Source organism: Tympanuchus pallidicinctus, unplaced genomic scaffold, assembly GCF_026119805.1.
Source record: "Tympanuchus pallidicinctus isolate F22 unplaced genomic scaffold, pur_lepc_1.0 scaffold5, whole genome shotgun sequence".
NCBI classification, from domain to species: domain Eukaryota; kingdom Metazoa; phylum Chordata; class Aves; order Galliformes; family Phasianidae; genus Tympanuchus; species Tympanuchus pallidicinctus.
In genome coordinates, this window is record NW_026294769.1 from 5,627,317 (window position 1) to 5,648,418 (window position 21,102).

Genomic DNA, 21,102 nt, shown 5'->3' on the forward strand with positions numbered 1-21,102 from the left:
GGCCAATGGTTTCCGTTTTGGTAACATCAGTGTAACACTCAGCTCAAGAGCAAATGAGGGAATACTGAAATTGCATTCAGAAAAGTACAAAATTGAGATAACACAAGACTTCCTGCTTCTAAATTTTGAGTTGAATGCTTTAAGGCATCTGACTTTTTAATTCTCACATGCTCCCCTCAAAAATATAGAAGGCAAGACTTAGAAGCTGACACTGAAGGCATGTCTTCAGCCTCAGTTGATATCAGGATACCTAATTGTCCTGTGAGAGTTGGCACCCTTACAACCGTACATGTTTGATGTCAGACTTTACCGGACTTGAATGCAAGCCTCCTATTTATAGCCTCTAGTCTGACATCTGCCCAGGCCTCTAAGTACTTTTTATGCAGCTTCTGTATGATGATAATTTATTACTCTTGTTTGTGTGACCAAATGCAGGGAAGAATCCTGACAGAAGTTTCTGCATGCTGCAAGTCAGATAGCACAGTCACACATTGTTGTTGGCTCAGACAGGCTTACTTGGAGTCAGACAGGAGATATGTTATTCCTGAAGAAACGGACAGACAAACTACACATCTTTTCTTTTGTGTGCTCTGCAGGTCGTTTTTGTAGCCATTTTGCTTCACAGTCACTTGGAGTGCAGGGAGCCTCTCCTGATCCCAATCTTGTCTCTGTACATGGGAGCGCTTGTCCGATGTACCACATTATGCCTGGGATACTACAGGAACATACATGATGTCATTCCTGACAGAAGTGGGCCCGAAATGGGGGTATGTCTTAATATTTGGTGATGTTGTGGTTAAGTGACTTTAAACTTGCTTTTTGTGTTACAGTACTCTATTAAACCACTATGTATGAAGGGCTTGCTTGCTCCATCCTGCAAGGAAAACCATATTTGTTTAAAAAGGGCTGATGGAATCTATTACAGAGCTATTAATGCTCATCAGACAGTGCATTAGGTGGTATTGATGTGCTGTCTGCTTAATATCTCAAGTGCTGAGCTCTCTCCTTCTAATGCTGTAAGACAGCACCGAATGAAGCAGATGCTTCATTTCGTGGAAAGAATGTTTCAAAACTTCTTTTTCTTTGAATGTTGTATTGGAGTTCACATACCTTTTCCTGATTAATAATCAGAACAATTATTCAGGTACCTTATGCATTATTTTTTTACACCCTCAACACAACTTCTTTTGAATCATTATTGCTAAAATGAATGAATATATTCTAGAGTCCTGCTATTTAAACTTAATGAAATGAATGCACCAAACTGACAGTGGGTAAGAGAAACAGAAATACTTTCTCTGTGCTTTTGATTCAGTTCGGTGTGCTTCTTGTCAAAGCCACTTATTTTTTGTTTGTTTTCTCCAGGGAGAGGCTACAATCAGGAAGATGCTGAGCTTCTGGTGGCCTTTGGCATTAATCTTGGCAACTCAGCGAATAAGCAGGCCCATTGTCAACCTTTTTGTCTCCCGAGACCTAGGTGGCAGTTCTTCAGCCACAGAGGTGAGAAAGTCAGTGCTCCCCGTTACTTCAAATGGTCATTTACACCTTCTTGCCTCTGTGTTTCTCTTCTCAGCCATACTGTCAAGAAAAAGTCCTAAATACATGGGCATTTCTGCCAGGCCTACCAAATTCTCACCCTCAACAAGACCAGTGAATTTTTTTCATTGAACAGTTTCTACATCCCAGGTTGTCAAGCTCTGCTCTGGATTGTTCTGATCCCATAGGTTTTAGTACAATTACCAGTAGTCCCATGTGGAACTGTTCTATGGCACAGGTTGCTCCAAAAGCAATACCTCCTATTCGTTTCCATGGAAGCTACAGATACAAAGAGCACATTAACATTTGTTTGAAAAACAGAGGTTTTTTTCAAAACAGCACAGAGAACAAATTGTTGCATAGTCAGTTTCCTGTGTTTGGATAGATCTTTCACCAGACAAGGACAGCAATTATATTTATAACAGGAAAATGTGGTCAGATAACCAAGAAAATGTACTTTGAAAGTTTGGAAGTGAAACACACAGCAGTAGTTAAAAGTCTTTCTTAACTCTACCATAAGATAAGAAATGAATCTGAATTTAGGTGAATCATAACAGATCTGATCCTGTGAACAAAATGCAATCAATTAGTTGGTTAGCACCAAAGTTGGGAGAGCACATTTCTTTTGTTTCATAAGTGCCTCATGCCGCACAGTAGTTTGATACTCAACTTCAGTCAGCCACTGAGCGCTATTGCTTTGGAATCAGTCTTGCTTAAAACTGTTCTACATATGAATAATAAAGGAAAATCTGTCTAAATTCAGATCATGAAATATGATATAAGGCCCCAATTTATTCTGCTACTCAAGTATCTCTAGATAAAATAGTCTGGGAGAAATGTGGGAGGGTGGTGTTCATCTGAGCAAGGGAACACATCAGCTTAAGGTGTCAGTTATCCCCAAGTTATCAGCATGACAGTGAAATGGCAAAGCTGAGTAATGTTAACAATATTGCATGATGGATTTCCTAAGCTCTGAATGCCTGACTGAGTGATGGCCATCCCCCCTGAAGCAAAGACCTTCCAGTTGCATGCCTATTTTTCTCATTGCATCAAGGTCAGTGTAGCAGTATTTATGGAAGATGGCATGTTAGTCAAACTGTTGTGCTCAGAGATTTGAGGTCTATGTTTCCTTGTCTCATTTCATAGGCAGTGGCAATTCTGACAGCTACCTATCCTGTGGGACACATGCCGTATGGCTGGCTGACAGAAATTAGAGCAGTATACCCAGCTTTTGACAAGGTGAGTGCCTGTCATAGGAATGTAGTAAATACGTCTAGTGTGATTTCACATCCGTGGTCCTCCTTTTTTCTGCATTGCAACATTTTGATTTGAGGGTAACTTCATTGATATCTGAGAAATTTCTTCAAACAGATATGAAGAAGCTTAGTTCACGTCTCCATGGAGTCGTAGAATCCTTAGAGCTGGAAAGGACCTCCATAAACAAGTGTAATAGAGTATTTTAAAAAATGGAGCAACCCTCCAGAGCTTGAATAGGGTGATATTAATGGCCATCTATCATTTTGTTTCTCTTTGGTACCAATTGTTCTTTGTCTCACTGATAAGGTTTTCTTATAAACCTAGTTAAAATGAATTGTTTTTCAATGGCTTCAAGCTGTTGTCTAATTTATGATTTTAACCTTAACTGTGTTACAGGGTATTCAGCTATCTTTTGAATAGATAGGTGCTGGTTTTTTAAGGATTAAAAAACGTCCTCACTAACTGCATTACATTAGCTACATAACTAATGAAATGAGGTTTCATAAAGTATACAGCAGTGTAAGAGTTCATGTCTCTGTTCCAATCAGCTTGTTCTTTCTGTTGTGAGGTATATGTGACATAGGCATGGGTTCTTTGGTATATATTAATATTTAACAAAGATTGTCTCTTAATTTGGCAACAACACAGATAAACCATTATTTTAGTAGCAGTGACTTAGCTGACCAAGTCTATGAAGAATTTTGTTGGCAAATGATGTGATTACATAAGAATGGAAGGACTGCTCCTGGAACAGAGTGCACAGTGAAAATATAACCAAAGTTGATTTTCTTTAGACTCTTTTTTACTGTTTTATAATTAGTACTCACTAACCCATAAGTTGTGTGAAGAACAGTCATGTTCTGTGATACTCTTTCAAATGCTAGCTCCTCTCCTTCTCTTTATTTACCAAGAAATTATATCAGCTGAACTTTCTGGTTCCAAATAGTTCACTAGTGATAAACATGCTTGCTTGCTCAGGTATGTACTTAACTGAAGCAAGCCTCATTTGATTTGATCCATGATATTTCCAAGAAGAATTTAAAAAGAAAAAGAGAAAAATCAAATAAGTCCTAACTTGCCAGTATGCAGCTAAATTGACATATCAGGTGAAATACAACACACAGACTTTCTCAGAGGTTACACTGCTGAAAAGAACCTGTAGAATGCAAAATTGATGGACCACAAAATAAAAATGGTTTGGAACAGGAAGCACAGGGGCTGCTAACTTTATGTCTTATGAGCTACAACCAAATGCATATCTCTTTCAAACTACTGCCTAGCAAAATTGACAGTAATTAAGAAGCTTAAATCCAGGTCTCACTTGCCTGCTAGAAGATGCATTCCTGGCAAAGATGGTGGCAGGATTAGATCATGATTTGTCAATTTATTTCAGTTAAAAGACCTCATGGAGCTCTTGAGGAATAAATGTGAGGAAGAAAAGGTGAAGATAAGGCAAAAATTGGTACAAATGATCTATTTGCCAAAAAGATAAGGAAGAGGAATTTTAGTTGTATGTTTGAAGAACACTTTGGCATAAAAGATGCTAAGTGCAGTATCAACAGTATAAAAGATAACTCATCCTAAGAACCATATTTTCAAATGCCTCCACTGTGCCCTTCAGACAATAACAAACCAGAAACCCACAGTGTTGTTTTATTTTTAAATCGCTGTGAGAATTGTTTTAACACATTTAATTGGTCACACATCATTCATGTGTCACCAGGCATTTCAAAAGCTAAGGCTTTCTTTCTCAGAAGAGTCCAAATAGAACCTGTTTTTATTTCTTTATAAAACTCCAGTTGTGATGTTCAATTGTTGAAATAGTTTGCATGCATGTAGATTCCATTTTCTTTCGCCAGTTACTCAACAGTCTGGTGATGCGGATGGCCACCAGAAACACACTGATTTGCCTTAACTGGCAGATGTGATTTGGGATCCAGAAAGTATACTCCAGTGCCTATACTGGAGAAGTCAGACTTTTGTCTTCAAAGGAAATTGGTTACTTCTTTTCATATATGTAAAAGATGCAGAGTCATACATCTGTTTGCAAAGCATCCTCACGGCCTAGCAGTTGCCCTCAAGTTAAGGATTACTACTGATTTGCTAAAATGAAACAGGAATATACTGGTTCTGTGCTGTTTGTTGATTTAGAATAATAGAATTATAGAATTGTTTGAGTTGGAAGAGACCCTTTAAGGTCACCTGGTCCAACTCCCATGCAATGAACAGAGATATCTACACCTAGATTAGGTGCTCAGAGCTCCATCCAGCCTGAAAATATATGGTGATAATGTCATTATCCTTAACAGATCTGATTCAGAGCAACCACAGTGACTATGAGATGATTTGTGAGTGCTACTGATAAGTAGATGGGAATGGATACTCTTTTTACTCTATATTATGTATGGTGCTTTGATTCAAGAGTTAAGCAGTGTGCAAGAGATGGGAATAAAGAGTGTGTGGGCAGGAGTTACAGCAAAGGGCAGAATAAAATAAGGGCAGTTTAAGCAGCCATGAGATAGGAACAAATGTCAGAAAGCTGAGCCATGCAGCAGTTTGTTTAAACTTTGATGAGTGATGTAAATAGGGCCCATCTTCACATATGTAGAAATCAATGATAACAAAATATTCTTCAAAAACACAAGAAATAAGGATATACTCATAAAGAAAATATTTACAGAAGGTTTTCTTAACCTATACCCCAAAAGGGCAAGCTTGAGGGTAGCTTCCTCCTTTAGAGATTGGCATGCTTATATGAAAAGGTCAAGAATTTTCATGTGCTCAAGTTTCCAAGTAGATATTTAATTGAGAGAGTAAGGCTGTCAGCTTTCCATCACTGCACTCATTGCTACAAAATCTTTAAATCACAAAATTCTATTGACTTCTCAACTGTGTGTATAATGGTGTGCCCTTCACAGAGCTCATGTTCATTTTCTTCATTCCCAAGATGTGTCTGTGCTAGTTCCTATTTCTCATACACGTAAGTTCAGTAAGGCAAGATGTGATAGTTACTGGTATTCTATCTGAGATACACAAGGGTAAATAAGTGTGGCATTACATCTCCCCAGCACTCTTACCAGTTTGGTAACAGGTGAGTGTATTTCGAACAGCCCCAGGGTAAATGCAGTACATGATCCAACACCCGATTGCTGTAGAGCTCCTAATGGTGCCCTACTTTTGATATCTCTTCCTTTTCTTTCACAGATCATTTAGTTTGTTTCAACATGTTCCCTGAGGGCAATTTTAAATCTTCAGCTTCATTTGGTGCATTAGACATTTGGAGAAGGGTTTTTGTTGTTTTAAGCAAAACTTCACTGCTATGTGTACTGAGTACAGAGCCCATGTTCAAGGTGGAACATCTAATCGTCCTAATTATGTTCTGTTCATTAATCTGCATTAGCAGAGCCAGCTGTTTGAGGAGCTTTGTTTATGTTATCTCCCTGGTTAATTGGATCAGTAAGTATACTTGGAAGCATATATGGATTTGGTATCACTCTGGAGTAAAAAGGAATGGAATCTCATTTCTCCTGTGAAAAACTGTTTCCATTTTTAAACTAAGTAAAAAAAAAAAAAAAATCACATGGAATTTTCTTAGAAAGAGTTACCGTTCTTTTTTAAAGCTGAATGTGTTAAATAGGATTTACTCTTTAGACAAACAGGGATATTACTCAGCCCTCAGTGGCCATAGCAGCAGTTACTGTCACCTTCAGCAGAAAATATTCTGTGGTGCTACACAATACTCAGAAAGCTCTAGATTGAACAGCAAGCAAGCAAAAAAGATGCACATGCACACAGTCAGATGCAACACAAGGACTGTGAGTGCCGTCAGCTTCTCAGCAGTCTGGAGCCAAGCTAATGCTTGTTATCTCTTTCTCTTACCCTAGAATAACCCCAGCAATAAACTGGTGAACACCAATAGCACCGTCACAGCGACACATATCAAGAAGTTCACTTTTGTTTGCATGGCTTTGTCCTTAACGGTAAGAAACCTTTGTTCAACTGTCTGGCTTTCATCTAAACCAGAAAATTATCTCCTAGTGTTAAAAGCACCGTAGTTTGAAAAAAAAACATGTGAGTTTTCTTATTAAGTGTGTTGCTGGAGGTGATCACAGTACTGGAGTACTAAGAAAATCAGCATTGATTAACTCAGAGTAGATATCTTAAGGGCTAGAGTTATTTTCTTTAATTCTTCTCATTACTTTTTATTTCAAGTCAGCTGCCACATTCATGGTGATATCAGAGATTTGCTTTTCTTTTTTTCCCCTCTCCCTTTTTTCTTTTTTTTTTTAATGAACAAAACTTCTGACAACTGGCTTATCAGCAAAATGAAAAAATGCATTTGTCTCATGCAATATGGATTGACAGCCCATCCCCTGGCTTTCAAAATTGACCATGAATAATGGGAAAGACAGCATATGTTGAAGATGCCATAGCTATTCCCTGCTGCCTCACTGGGCCCTAGTCTTCCATGGTAGGGCTACTTGCATACAAGTTGACAAGCAAATGAGTTAACAAGGGGCACCTCAGAGATGGTGCTTACAATGATGAAAGAATCTGAACTCGTGTCTATGTTGGAAGAATTGCAAGGACTGATGCCTGAATTCTGTAGTTTGCTACGTTTGTGCAAGTGATTGTACTCCATCTAGAGAGATTGATTCTGATATTACAGTTAGAAGTATCTACCCTAGCATTAAAAAAGCATAAAGGGAGATGAAATCCATTGCAAAAGCTCAAGGCCTGAATACTATGTGGACTATTTATCAGCCTTTTCATTTAAGTCCTCTTCAAACCTCCTTTAGATTTTCATGCTTCATAACAAAAATTACCAAACAATTGAAAGTTATTATCACAGATATATATATATATTTTAATCTACTCAATTTTGCTCATGCTCTTAAAAATATTGACTTATCAGGTAGGCTAAAGTATGGTATTCTGTTAATTAAATCTGTAATGTGCTATATTGCCATATATTTGCAATATTAGAGGTAGGAAATCAGAGACTGACTGGGATTTTTTTTTACTTCATCTGTGAAGCTTGCAGTTGGGTGCAGGTAGAGCAGACTACTAAATGACTGCAGATGCTGTGAGAGTGCTAGATGAAGTCCACTCCTGCTGCCAGTTTGTTGGAGATTGTTGGAAATTGAAATTTAAGAGATAGGAAAATCACACGAGATGACTGTTGAAATTTCCTCTGAATGATGACTGGTGGGGGACACTTTTTCATCTTAAATGAGAAGTAACACAGATTAAAGTATGTGTGGATCACAAGTCTGGGTTGTGTAGGCTTAAGGATGAAGTTTTGTTCAACCTGCAGGATTTTCAGATTGTGCACATTCACATATTACATCTTTAGGAAAAAATTTAGGAAAATAAAACAGCCCCAGCTCTCTCGGGAGAGAGCTCATAGTTCTGTCCTCATAGGAGAGCTCCAAGGATCCCCTTGGATTATTTTTGTGGCCTCTCTCTGGATGCATTCCAATAGGTCTCAAGGGCAGTCCTTTCATAAACTCATCCCGAGAGATTTGTCCTCACTGACATTCCAGAAACACTTTTGAGGTCCATATCTTTTTCTGTCCTGTCTCTATTTTTGCCTACTAGCGATAAGTTCTTAGGATTGTTTGTCAGTAGACAGAGAAGAAAAATAGACAAATGAGCTCTAAAGACTCTTTTTGATTCAGGAGCCTGAAGTCACAAATGCTTCAGCACATCAAGCTCAGTGAAGCAACAAGCCAAGTTACCATGTACCATAGACTGTAAGGAACTGGATTTCAAATTTCCTTCTCTTGCATCTACATCAGGTGGCCACCATTCCCATGATCATCAGTAATTTTGTATTCCTGGCAAGACTCTATTGTAATGGATTGCAGTAAACTACTGGCATCACTGTTGGTAACATCCTGTTCTTTGGAATCAGCATGAAAACGGTAAACAGGCTTCCAGGTTCAGGAGATCAAAACAAGACACTTAGACATGTTATATGAATCCATTCTTCACTAGATAGAAGGTTTCCAGAAGATGGGAATATGAAAAAATTCCATTGTAGTGGTCAGACACTTAATATGAGCAGCAATCATGTAGGAAGGTATTCTCCCAGTGTAAAACCCTGTGAAACCTCCCAGTCATTGAAGGCTGATTTCATAGACTTGGAAGAAAAATATCCCATCTTCCACAGACCAGTCCTGCCTACACAAGACATACTCCAAACCAAGCAAATATGTTATGTCACCCTTGACAGTTGACAGTGTTGGGCTAGAATATAATAAAATGCATAGTTATATTAAGAAACAGAACTTTGGTTTTGTTTTAAAAATGTTCATAGGATCTCAAAGGCTGCACTTGAGTCTTCTTGAGTTAACTGGGCAGCATACAGAAGTGTCTGTGATTGTCTCATGATTTTGAAGCTCCAGGCTGATGTTAAAGCTGCCTTTTCAACAAATGGAAAATAGGTAGTGTTGCTTGGTGAAAAAAAAGTCTAGATATGCCATTTTATTTAAAGGCTGGAAACAGAAGTCATTAGACTACCCGTATGTAAAAGAGCTGATATGATTAGTCATACTGATGTGGTTTTGGTTGAAAGCAAGCAGTGATTCCTTCCAACAGTCATAATTTGTGCAGCTGTGTAATTGAGTGTACAATCTATATAGCAGAGGGGAGGGACTCAGCTGAAGAGTCTTGCCCATAAAATTGAGTAGTTCTGATTTTAGAAAATAAGGCATACTTGATAATTTTCTCTTGGCTTAAAGAGTGTGGATAATGCTGCTTTTACTTGTTTATTATTTCACTGTCATAAGACACTTCGACAAAAAGGCTTTGGTCTATAAATGAGATATTGTGCCAAATGCCGATCTTGCTGCCATTGCTAGATAAGGCTGTCAAAGAGCCAAACATTTTGGTTCAATGCTAGACCTGTTTAGATTACCCTAGAAGTCAGCCATGTACAGTTGTAAACTAAGCGCAGACATGGGCCCCTGAGAATGAAAACTAGTGCATTTATGCATTGTGCAGTTGTGAGATGTGTCAGTCTACACACAGTGCAGAAATCTCCAAATGCAAGGGCTGAATTACTACACTTTTCCATTGCAGAAAAGCTTGGTTCTGTTGAGGAGAGCATTCCCTTGTGAGATGTGCCTAAAGGCTATGTGACAAGTAAGCTATTTAAGGCAACTCTGGCCTACACAGCAGTAGTAACAGCAAATGGACTCATCTTCAGCAAGGATTCTTCTTAAAATAGCAGCAGTGTCTCTGAACTCAGGCATGACAGTGCATAATTCAGGGGTTTTCCGGAGTAGCCTGACGCCTGAGCTGATGCCACATAACTTTCTCTCTTTTTTATTTTTTCCTTTAAATCCCATCCCCATTTCACAGTTGAACTCTGTTAAAGTAGGTCTTCTGTGATGACACAAAAGTTTGTCAGTTTTACTGAACAGTAACTAGTTAACAGTATCAATCTCTTTGTTGTTTTGTTTTTTTTAACACTGGAAAAGAGGAAATCATTTCTTAGAGTGTTTGTTAGTGAACTACACTGTTCAGTTCAGCTTCCTCTTCAAGCAGCCTCAGCTGGGGCAGATCACGTGCTTTAAAGATGCATTTTCAAACAACAGCTCCAAGTAGCTGCATGATTTCTATTAAATGAAGTGTATGCAAGAACATATTGCCAGTTGCATCTTCAGGTTTTCAAGCACTGTTTGTATTACCAGTTTTTCCCTTACCAGTGCTGAAGGTGGCAGGCTGATTGCACCACACCATGTTCATTGTCTGTCACCAAGTTAATGCACAGGAGGAGAGCTGAGCAGTTGTAACATTTGTTTTATTAGAAATGGCTCAAAGGACTTTCCAGCTTAGGCTTAATAGCACCAATGCTATTGTAAAAGTGATGTCACTGCTGCTTTGCATCTTTTTTAATGGACAAACAGTTACACTGGGGAATTGGGAAAGGTGTTGGGAAGGAAGATATGAGGGACATTATTTAATATTAGTGAGAGAGCCAAACACGTAGTCTTTGTGCAGTGAAGGTGCAGGAATGTCTAGCAGCTGAACAAGTAGTTCCAAGTGGATTGAAGTTCACAAAGCCTCTTTTTTATCTTGAGTTTATGTCATGGTAGACACAGCAACATCACAGTCTGGGTGAACCTCTTTACGTGCACGGCGAAGTGCAAGGTGCTGGAATGGGCTGCTCAGAGAGGTTTTGGATGCCCCGTCCCTGGAGGTGTTCAAGGCTAGATTGGATGGGGCCCTGGGCAGCCTGGTCTAGTATTAAATGTGGAGGTTGGTGGCCCTGCATGTGGCAGGGGGCTGGAGATTCATGATCCTTAAGGTCCCTTCCAACCCGAGACATTCTGTGATTCTTGTGCTTTCTAAAGCTGAGCAAGAATATGTGAGCAGGAGTATTTTTCTGTTTATTAAGAAATTTGAGTTTGAATATAGATAGTTTGAAGGATAATTGAAATATTTAAATGCATCACACAACACAAATCATGTTAATATCACCTATCCTCATTCCCCATGCACAGAATCTATAGCGACAGTACTTCATAGCACATCGTCCTGTTTGTCCAGATTAAAGCAGTAGTTCATATAAGTAAGCTCCTCTGCCGTACTTACAACTCCTCAGCAGGAGATTTCCCTTAAATATCTTCTTTTCTGCTTATGAGAGTCATTAATTTCCCCTTATATTGCTGAACAGCCACTACAGTGTTTCCATCCATTCTGGATAGTTGTTCCCCTGTATTTTATTGCTTGCTTTCATGAATATCATCTTGTAACAAAGCGAGGCTTAGTCATGGTTAGTGACTGGCTTTAAGAAACATTACAAACTCTATTTTCTTCTGAAGTTCTGCACAGTGTTATTTAACTTTTCACATAGTTTTTGTTTTGCTGCCACTACATATACCTGCAGCTTCCAGGAGGATAAAACCTCAGCCAAAAGTTTAAGCCAGTGCAGAAGCCGCTGTGTTCAGGGTTCATTCATTTTTTCCTGTCTTTTATTGGCTGTCTTCATCTTATGTCTCTGCATTGCTTTATTACCAAAGGCTGCTACTGGGCCTTACTGAAGTCACAGGATAATAGAACCAGGGCAGTAAAAACCACAGGAAGAAATGTCACAGTAAGAAGCAGTCCCCTCTCAGGGGATGCAGCCCCAGCTGCTGACAGTGCCAGTGTCTGAATTTCTCTGGGTGACTGGGTTCGTTGTCATTATCTCTAATGAGTATACAACAAAGAGCAATAAAGACAAAAAAAAAAGAGGAATAGATTTCCTCCACATTCCCCTGTCTTATTTTATCAATGGCTTCATTACAGCCTCATTATACTGAGAAGCTATCACACATCCGATCTAGGACTTTTACATTATAGGAAGAAAAAAAAAAAAGCATTAAATTTGAAGACTAAATCTACATTCTTTTTAATTTACTATCAGCTATTATATGGGTGCCAAGGACAGCTTTTAAAGTAATACATCTAGTGAATGACCTGGTTTTCACTGCTTTGATTTTTGCCCATCTTGGAACTCCCAGATGTTTTTTTCATCTTCAGGCTGCTGGCACAAAAATAACCATTTGGAGATGAAGTATTGGCAGAAATACTGGCTGAAGACTTTTACCTTTTCAAGGTCAGGCTTACTTCCTGCTCCAGTGAAGATTATTTCAGATATGGATGGAAGTATTCCTGCCTGTTCAGGAAGATGTTGGACCACTAGAGGCTGACTTTATAAAATCCTCATGAGTGAGCACAGGGCCTTCTCCCATCTGTGGAACCGCGCTGAGCCTTTGTTGCAGAACAAAGGATTTCTGTTTGGTGCAGTGAGGTGGAGACTGATGTCTCCTTCATGATTGTTCAGGTTTTGCACAAAGGATCTATTCTCACGAATGGCTGGAGCAAGCAGAAAATGAAGGGTCAAAAATCATCCCTGCAGCATGTTTCTGCTCAGGCACTGCAATCGTGATAGGAAACAGCAAGTGCTGCAGAGGAAAAATGACTAAACTATGAAATTGAAAATACTACCCGAGTATTTTCAGTGGCAGCTGGGGGAGAAGTATCTGTGGCATTGTGCTAAATGCTATCAGAGAGTTGATTATCATGCAGCTGCTGGACCTATCTTTATTTCCAAAGAATGGCATGCTCCATCACTCTGAATTGCAAAGAAAGTTGGGGAAAGGCAGGGAGAGACTTAAATCTGCAGAAACCAATTATGTCAGAAGATATGAAGTCATAGTTTTCCTGCAGGCAGGCTCTGGATTCTTTTGCTCCCCCTGCTGCTTGACAAATTTTATGACAACTGTTTTCAGCTTTATAGCACCCTTCACAGAAAAGAAAGTTCACAGAAATCTGTACTGACTTGCAAGTGCCTGAGGGATAATTTCTGTAAGAGAACGTCCTGGTAATTCATGTCAGTACTATTATGATAAACAGTTTTCAAATGCGACTGTGCCCTGACATTTTTACTGCATGCAGATCTGGGGCTTTTTGCTTCACAGGATCACAGGATTAGTCAGGTTGGAAGGTCCTCTAGAGTTCATCTGGCCCAGCCTCTGGCTTGGAGCAGAGTCAAATGTGAGGTGAGGTGAGAGCAGGTTTTCTGTGGAACTTCACCAAGTCTTGTCTTGAAAACTTTACACAAGAAAAGGGCTGACTTTTAGTCCATTTCCAAGTTACAAGAGCAGATCACAGTGCTAAACCTCAACAGCACACAGTGGAAAACCTCAATACTTCTCTTTGGGCTGACCAGACATTCCTCATCTTTTCTAAATTTCCTCAAAGCTTTTCTAAAATTCCTCGAAGTTGCTGAAATGGGGGTGGCTGGGTGGAAACTGCTTTCTGATATGATACACGAAAAAGATAGGAGAGGATTCTGTAAGTCTCTTCCAGTATGGGCCAGCATTTGGTATGCAGCAAGCTCCCAGAACAATATGACGATGCTGCCCTTTGCTCTCATACCATGCAACAGAATTCCCACACAGTTTCCAGATAACTTTGGCAGTTAATAGTAGTTTGTTTCTAAATAAAAAAGAACAGAAAAATCTTAATCTCAAGCGGCAAAAAGTTGTTTCTGTTGATTAATTTCATCTTATACTTGCATTTGATTTCCTATGAACAAGGAATAGTGTGTCTGTGATAAGGCATTTTATTGTTTGGTCGGCAGTAAAACATGAAAACCTTTGTTTTTCCAATTGGTGTGTGGTTAGATCTCCTTCCTCTGCAGGAGCCCTGTTAAACATTTTTCATGTTGTTTGGCTACCTGAGAGATTGCATAGTGGAATGAATGCTTCAGGAGGTATTGGGAAATTGTTTATGCATTGAATAAAGCTATGCAACAGAATACACATTCCAAATGTAGTCTGAAAAGAAGCGTGACTAATTAATAGTAACTATTTCCATAGTTTCAGTACTAGTAGTTAACAATACACAACTTTGTATTTTTATAATGGAGAATAAAAGTAAGTGCTATTTTCTTTAACGTTAAGATGCTAGAGTAAGTTTAAGAAAAATCCTGGTACACAGTGATTTAGAAGACTCAATTTTCAAGGTCCTTCAATGAAGGTATGTATAAAATGGTCACAGAAACTCAGCAAAAATCAGGTGCAGTTTCCCTCCATCCCCAACATCTTGCAAAATATGAGGTTTACTCCTCTTTTGTCGCACTGATGCAAGTTAGAAGACATTCTTTCACCTTGCAAAGGTATCTACAAGGACAGCTCATCCTGGTTTATAAGCCTTGAAAGGAGACAGTTCTGCTTATGTGGGAATGACAGAGATCTTGGAGATGACTGGCAGTTCAGGAGATCAGACTGTGTAGAATACAGGATAAGTTTATTTCATACAATTCATTTATTGCACATTTTTAAATTGCACATTTTTAAAAGGCAAAAACCATGCAATGTTCTTTTGTATCAGTAAAAATGATTAACTTAACTGTCTCAAATATCTGAGGGGTAAATCAAAGCTGATATATGTAATAAAACCCTCACTAAGCATCAAATGCCATGAAAGGGCAGAGAGATGCCATGAACAAGGCATTGGGTGAATTAGTTAAGATGCAGACTAATACACACACAAAACAATGGTTCAAGGGTGAAGACCTTTCTTGGACAGCCACACTTCTGAAAACATACTAAGTTCAAAAAGTGATAGGAAACATCTGTGCAGTTGTTTTGCAGTGGAAAATTATGAACTGCATTTCAACACAGAAGGTCCTTTTCCAGGTTCACTGTTCCACCCACTTGGTTAAATTCCCATGGTTAAATCTGTTATACCAGTCTGGAATGAGGCAAGGTTACATCTAATGCATTCTTAAAAACATTCATTTTAGATTTCATAGCCTCTTCCTCAGGAACAGTCACGTCTTTGTAGTCAGTGTTTTTCTTACTGGAGGTTGCACTGAAGTCTGAGAGTGCTATACCATTGTTCATAGCTCACCAGGATACTCTTTAATTCTTATATTTATCAGTGAATGTCCCAAGAGATGCAGGGTTTTCCATAAGTGCCTAAAAGCAAATCAATCCGGCACCCTGCAGATTATTCTACACATGACAATAGCCTTTGTTAGCATAATGTGTTCTGCAGTGGGTCTCTGAAGTCTAGCAATCCCTGTCAACAACCAGAATAAATGGAAATAGCTTCCAGAAGCTTTAGGGCCTTTGAAGAGACCAAATGGTGATAGTTCTGGAAAACCAGAGAACTCACGTGTGCAGCATCTGACATAAAGTTTCATGAACAGTCTTTTACAAGCCTTTGTGAAAGTCAGATGCACACAGTACACTTAATAAGAGATTAAGGAAAAGTTTGAGCACTACCAGTTGGATGCCTTCCCAGCTGCAGTAACAGTTTGGTGTGTTCTGTCAGGCTTGTTGACAGCAACAGTTTTCAAAGCATCTTCTTTCAGCATGCCTGGACATTGAATTTGCTAGATGAGAAAAACAAGTTTTGGCATGAAAGTAAGCACAGGTACTTACTGAGAACATCTCAGTCACAAGTGAAGGGTTTGAGGTGACGTATTTTTAATGCACGATTGGTTTGCAAAAGACAAACACTAACATTAGATATTTTGTATGCGCAGAATAGTGCTGCACGGGATAATGGTGCATGACTGCTATTGACAATGCTTCTACAAATGACTTACCTAAGTGAGGAATGCCCAAATCTGTAGCTGCCAGCAGCTCAGACCATGCACTGGGGAAAGGGCATCTCTTACTCTGCCATTTTTCTTCTCTTTGTGCCCTTTCCTTAGGCATACCCAAGCAATACTGAGCAGGGCGACAGCACTAATCTAGTTGGAGCTTTGGTCTGATCCAGTACAGCTGTATTGGTTCTCACACAGCTGTAAGTTGGCATATTTAATAAGTCTTTCAAATTTTACTACACCAGATCAGTTAAAGACACATTACCTAATTGCAGAACCCTTCAAATCACTTCAAGTGATTAAAACATCTTCAGAAGTACTCAGGCTAGTGTTCGTACAGAGATAACACCATAATAAATACTGTCTTATTTATTCAAACCTCCATATTCTCTGTAGTATTTCACTCTTCTGCCTCTATCTTCTTTTTCTGTGTTCTTGAAGTGACCACTTCTCAGCTGAAGTGCCGTTTGACAAATGACAAAAGGCTTTAATATCATCCTGCACTCATACTATATGAGAGAAAAATCAAGTTAGCTGAATTGCTAGAATTCTGCAAGAGAAATCCTTATACTTTCAAAGCATTAAAATGCTCAACTGCAGAATTCTTAAGTACAATATTCTTTGCTGTTTGCAGGCATTGTAATCAACTGCAATCACAGCCTGAAGCTGCAGAGTGTAAGCATGCACGCATGCTGCTAGTCAGTGCTGAAGCTTTTACTGTATTGTCTTCAGCTCTTGGTTAGATTAAATGAAGCTATAACTGTAACCCTACCCAAGCCTATTTACTCTATTTTTAACATTGCAGGCATATTCAGAGAGACATAGGGGAGAGAAGGGGCAGAAGAAGGTAAACGATCTCTTACCTACAAAAAAGACAGGGGACATAGCGGGTGTAAATCTGTTCTCTAAGATCTTTTCTGGTCTGAGCCCCAAGGTGTTACCACTGCTTCCTCCAGTAGGTCCCATCTCCAAGTCAGTGTGCCACACTTTTTCGCTGGACTGCTTGCACTGCTTTGGATCTGTCTTCTCTGCTCTCCTTTCCAATTTCCAATTACTATTCACTCTCTACTAACATAATCACAACTCTTAGCATCAGAAAAAGCTGAGACTCATCTCTTTTCTGTATACCTCAACCATAGCCAAGATAGTTTTCCTGCTTCATGTGTTTAACATTACTGTTTTCCTAAAGCAGGGCTTGGGGTTTTTTTCCACTATATTTTGAATTTGTCCTTGGTGTAATCAAGAAACTTCTTAAACTGAAAGTAATCTAGAAATAAAACTACAAAGAGCTTGCATGATGCAAAGCATTCACTTATTTTTGTGCAGCTTTGTACCCCGTTAGCAGTGAGAAAGTCACTGGTATGTGAAATGACACAGAGGAATCTCTTAGCAAAATGAATGTTCAACCAACGTTACAAAATCAAAAGGGTGCCAAGTCAGAAATAGAAGGCCCTTCTACTACCTCATGGCCCAAAACTGCTTATCCTTAAGCTTACCAATCACTGTGATCTTTATCCATCAGCTACTGTATAAGAAGTGCTCTTTAAAGCCATTTATCAGCACTGACTGCTGATTGGAGGTGGGTCTGTAGTTTGCAACAGCTGAGGAGGGATGCCTGCATGCCAGCTGGGTAGAAGTTATCCCTAATTTGCAAGCTGGCCTTTCTCTTGTCTGAGTTGGCTGGAGATTGAGTCTGTTTCTATCAAGGCTAGAAATAAACTTTAACTTCAAAGAGAACATGGCTGAAAATAATTCTCTTAGTTGCTTTTTTATATGGAGTCTTTCAGTGGTAGTAACTATACTGCTCAGTAGGATGCTAATTGTATTGGGCAGTACCAGCAACATAAAGGTTGTGGTTTTCAGAAAACAGTAATCTATAATTGAAGAGTGGACATGTTTGCATCTTATGTTATTCACTGGACTTTGAAGATAGATTTGAGGAAATACTCTCAATATGGTTGCTTTACAGTTAGCATGTATAAATCACTGCAGTCTGCCTTGTCTGTGATACTGAAAGAATTTGCCCTGTCACTTTACAGTAACTTTTTAGTAACCGGTTTCTCAGCCACACAACCTTCTCTGCTCTGGATTGTCCCCTCTGCTTCAGTTGTGTCTTATACAAGTAGCTTAGCAAGGGCAGAAATGCTGGCTAAAGCAGAAAAACATATGATGCAAGTTTGCCTTCCACTCTTACCTTCTTCCATGTATTATTCTGGCACTGAGGGATGTGGTTTAGTGGGCATGGGTGATGGGTTGATGGTTGGACTAGATGATCTTAGTGGTCTTTTCCAATATTAATGATTCTATGAAATGCACTGCAAAATGGATTCAAAGTAATGGAGTAGAAGGTTCAATTGTTGGGGAAAAAAACTGTTTCCTACACTCAGAAATAGGGAAGAAAACTAGTTACTATTCCTCTGGCAGCAATGCAAAAGGTTTTGCCACTGCTCAGGCTGTCAGAATGTGAGACCTCCCACAGATCGCTTAGTGACAGACCTTTAGAAACTTCTATGTGCTGGATACATGTAGGCTCAATAGAAAGGATGATCTCTGGCACACAAGCGAAGAGCAGGAGTGAAATCCCAGCTGCTCTGGATGCGGTAGAACTTCAAAGTCTGGCTTAGAAGCTATCTGAATATGTATGGATGTGACACCTGGATAATAAAAAAGACAGCTACTATGATGTTAACTTATAGGTTAAAAAAATAAAAGCATGCTTTGAGAATCATGGAGAGCCATCAAATTTAACAGTGAATGTGCATATTTTACATGACACACTGGCGTTTATGCTTCCAAGTTCTGCCCTCTTCAGTCAGCTTGCTTCCTTCTGAGAGAATAGCAGGAAGAAATCACTTTTTTTAATTGCAAAAACACTTGTGTTTGAAAGGAGCTCTGGTGTACCTTCTTACAGAACAAAGTCCTGCAGAGGCTGTTGGTACCACTCCTTGGGGAGTGCCTTGAACCAAAGCTGGAACCACCAGCTGCAAAGAGGACCCTCAGTCTAGACTAAAGCACTGCCCCACTACTGACCAGAAGGTTAAATGGCATGTACTGCTGCTGTACCATTTGTTGTGGGCTTTTTATGGAAAGTTTCCTTTCATGTATGGTCTAAACAGCAATTCCTTAAATGGCATGACCCAGTAGATTTGTGGCCTGAAGGCACCATGTCTGCAGGGCTATGGCTGCTGAAGATCTTTACTGCCACAGATATTGCATTCTAACAGCTCTATGAACAGCAATGTGTTTAGTCATCTGATCTTAGATCGAGTCTCTGGTTCTTGTTTATTTTGCTAAAACATTTGATAATCTGTTTTAGGGAGATGGATGTCTCAAACAGAGCAAGCGCTGTAAATATCAAAGCTTCTTACTGTGTTTGTATGTATTAGACTATTCAAGAATATCCATTTGCAGGCACCATAAAAAAAAGTCCTTACATGTGTGTCAGCCTTCCTATGTGAGGAACCTGAAGACCAGGAATTGTTTTTAAAGTTAACATGCTTCTCATGTACATGTGCATAGTCTGTGTTTTTGAATGCAAGCTGAGTACAAATACACTATACCTTAGAGTCTTTCTGCATTTAAATTATTGAAAACTTCTTTAAATTGTTGTGAAAATATTGCTTTGAATACACTTCTTAAAGCAAATCATTATCTTTAGGAGCTTTGCTTCTGATTGTTTATTTTCCAATGGTTCTGACTGATTTAAGAGAGATGAGAATCTGTCTTCCACTTTCTTGAGAACAGTAAGGTTGCCCATAACTTCTGTAGGGTTCGTCATCATCAGCTGTTGTTGAAGACACTAATTGGTAATGGTCCAGGTGGCTCTCTGAAGAGCCTTTTAAAAAGCCTACCTCCAATATCTTCCTGGTTACGGTCAGATTGAACCATAACATTCCAGTTGGAAACCAAGTGCAGGAAACCAGTATTGTTAAGCTTGCACATGTATTATTTTTTCTATGACTGCTTCATAACCTGTTAAGTCAGAACTGTTGCTTAGCACGTAGGTTTTGTATTCTTTCATTGGTCTGCGTCCAAAGAGGCAGAAACCTCCAAGAATATTCAAAGAAAATGATTAAAGTTAATAATAAAATATGTTTGTCTTAGTGATGATGAAACCTTAATCCTTGCATGCTACAGATCTGTCAATGCTGTAGAAAGGCAAATTATTTTGTTTTGGTTTTTTTACTTTGTATGCATCTTCTTCCTTCATTTAATACCAAAAATGCCCAATATTTTTGACCAGGAGATCCTATCTTTTATTGTGCTTTGCTTCTGAAATATAAACATTTCTTAATTTTGTTCTTCTGTCTTTCCTTTCCAGCTCTGTTTTGTGATGTTTTGGACACCAAATGTGTCAGAGAAGATTTTAGTTGACATAATTGGAGTAGACTTTGCTTTTGCAGAGCTATGTGTTGTTCCTTTGCGCATCTTCTCCTTTTTCCCAGTTCCAGGTAAAAACAAGAAAACAAAAACTCAGCTTTGAGCTGTGGCCATAGATTCAGACTTGGCTGTACGTGTAAGAATGGTTAAACGCATGCCTAGCACGATAACACTGTTTTTATCAGAGTCAGTGTAGACCAAGGCTGTTTACATCAGTAGTCAAGATACAAGGGTTGCAGTAAGAGCAGGGTGTCGTTAGGCAGACTGCTGGCTGTCCAAAGCAAGACTATTGTAGTTCAATGAGAACACACACAGCTAGCATTAGTGATATATATGTCCATGTATTGTTCTTCTACCAGGGCTGCAGTTAACTTCAGTGTAGTATCTAGGAATAACTGCACCATGACACTGCCTCCAGTAGTCTCCCTTTCAGCAGCCAGTCTGCATGACACTTTCAGATATCATCACATCATAAAAAACAGGATATTAGTTAATGTCTGTATTTCAGGAGAGAAACTTAACAGCACTGCTCAAAATGTTTCCTCTTAAAAAATTTCTAACTTCTGTAAACAAATGCTATGTGATGTAGTGTAGCATATATCAGAACGGAGTATTTAATAAAATTATTGTAAGAGAACAGCTCCCGTGAAGGATTGTTGACTTTCCTAAATATATATATATATACTAAGTATATAAATAATATAATATATAATATATAATATAAATAAAATAATATAATATAATGTATATATTTATATATATATTAATTTATATATTTATATATATAATATAAAAATAATATATAATATAAA

The 21,102-nt window shown here is 38.8% G+C and overlaps 1 protein-coding gene across 2 annotated transcripts in view; it reads left to right on the forward strand.

The window, feature by feature from the left end:
* ANKH (ANKH inorganic pyrophosphate transport regulator) overlaps nt 1-21,102 on the forward strand; it is a 118,919-nt gene that overhangs the window by 86,759 nt on the left and 11,058 nt on the right. For both annotated transcript variants that reach the window (XM_052704054.1, XM_052704053.1), the window contains exons 5-9: nt 597-767; nt 1,366-1,500; nt 2,683-2,775; nt 6,678-6,773; nt 20,232-20,361. In XM_052704054.1, coding sequence (XP_052560014.1) covers nt 597-767; nt 1,366-1,500; nt 2,683-2,775; nt 6,678-6,773; nt 20,232-20,361 — 625 coding nt within the window. The remainder of the gene's footprint in view (nt 1-596; nt 768-1,365; nt 1,501-2,682; nt 2,776-6,677; nt 6,774-20,231; nt 20,362-21,102) is intronic.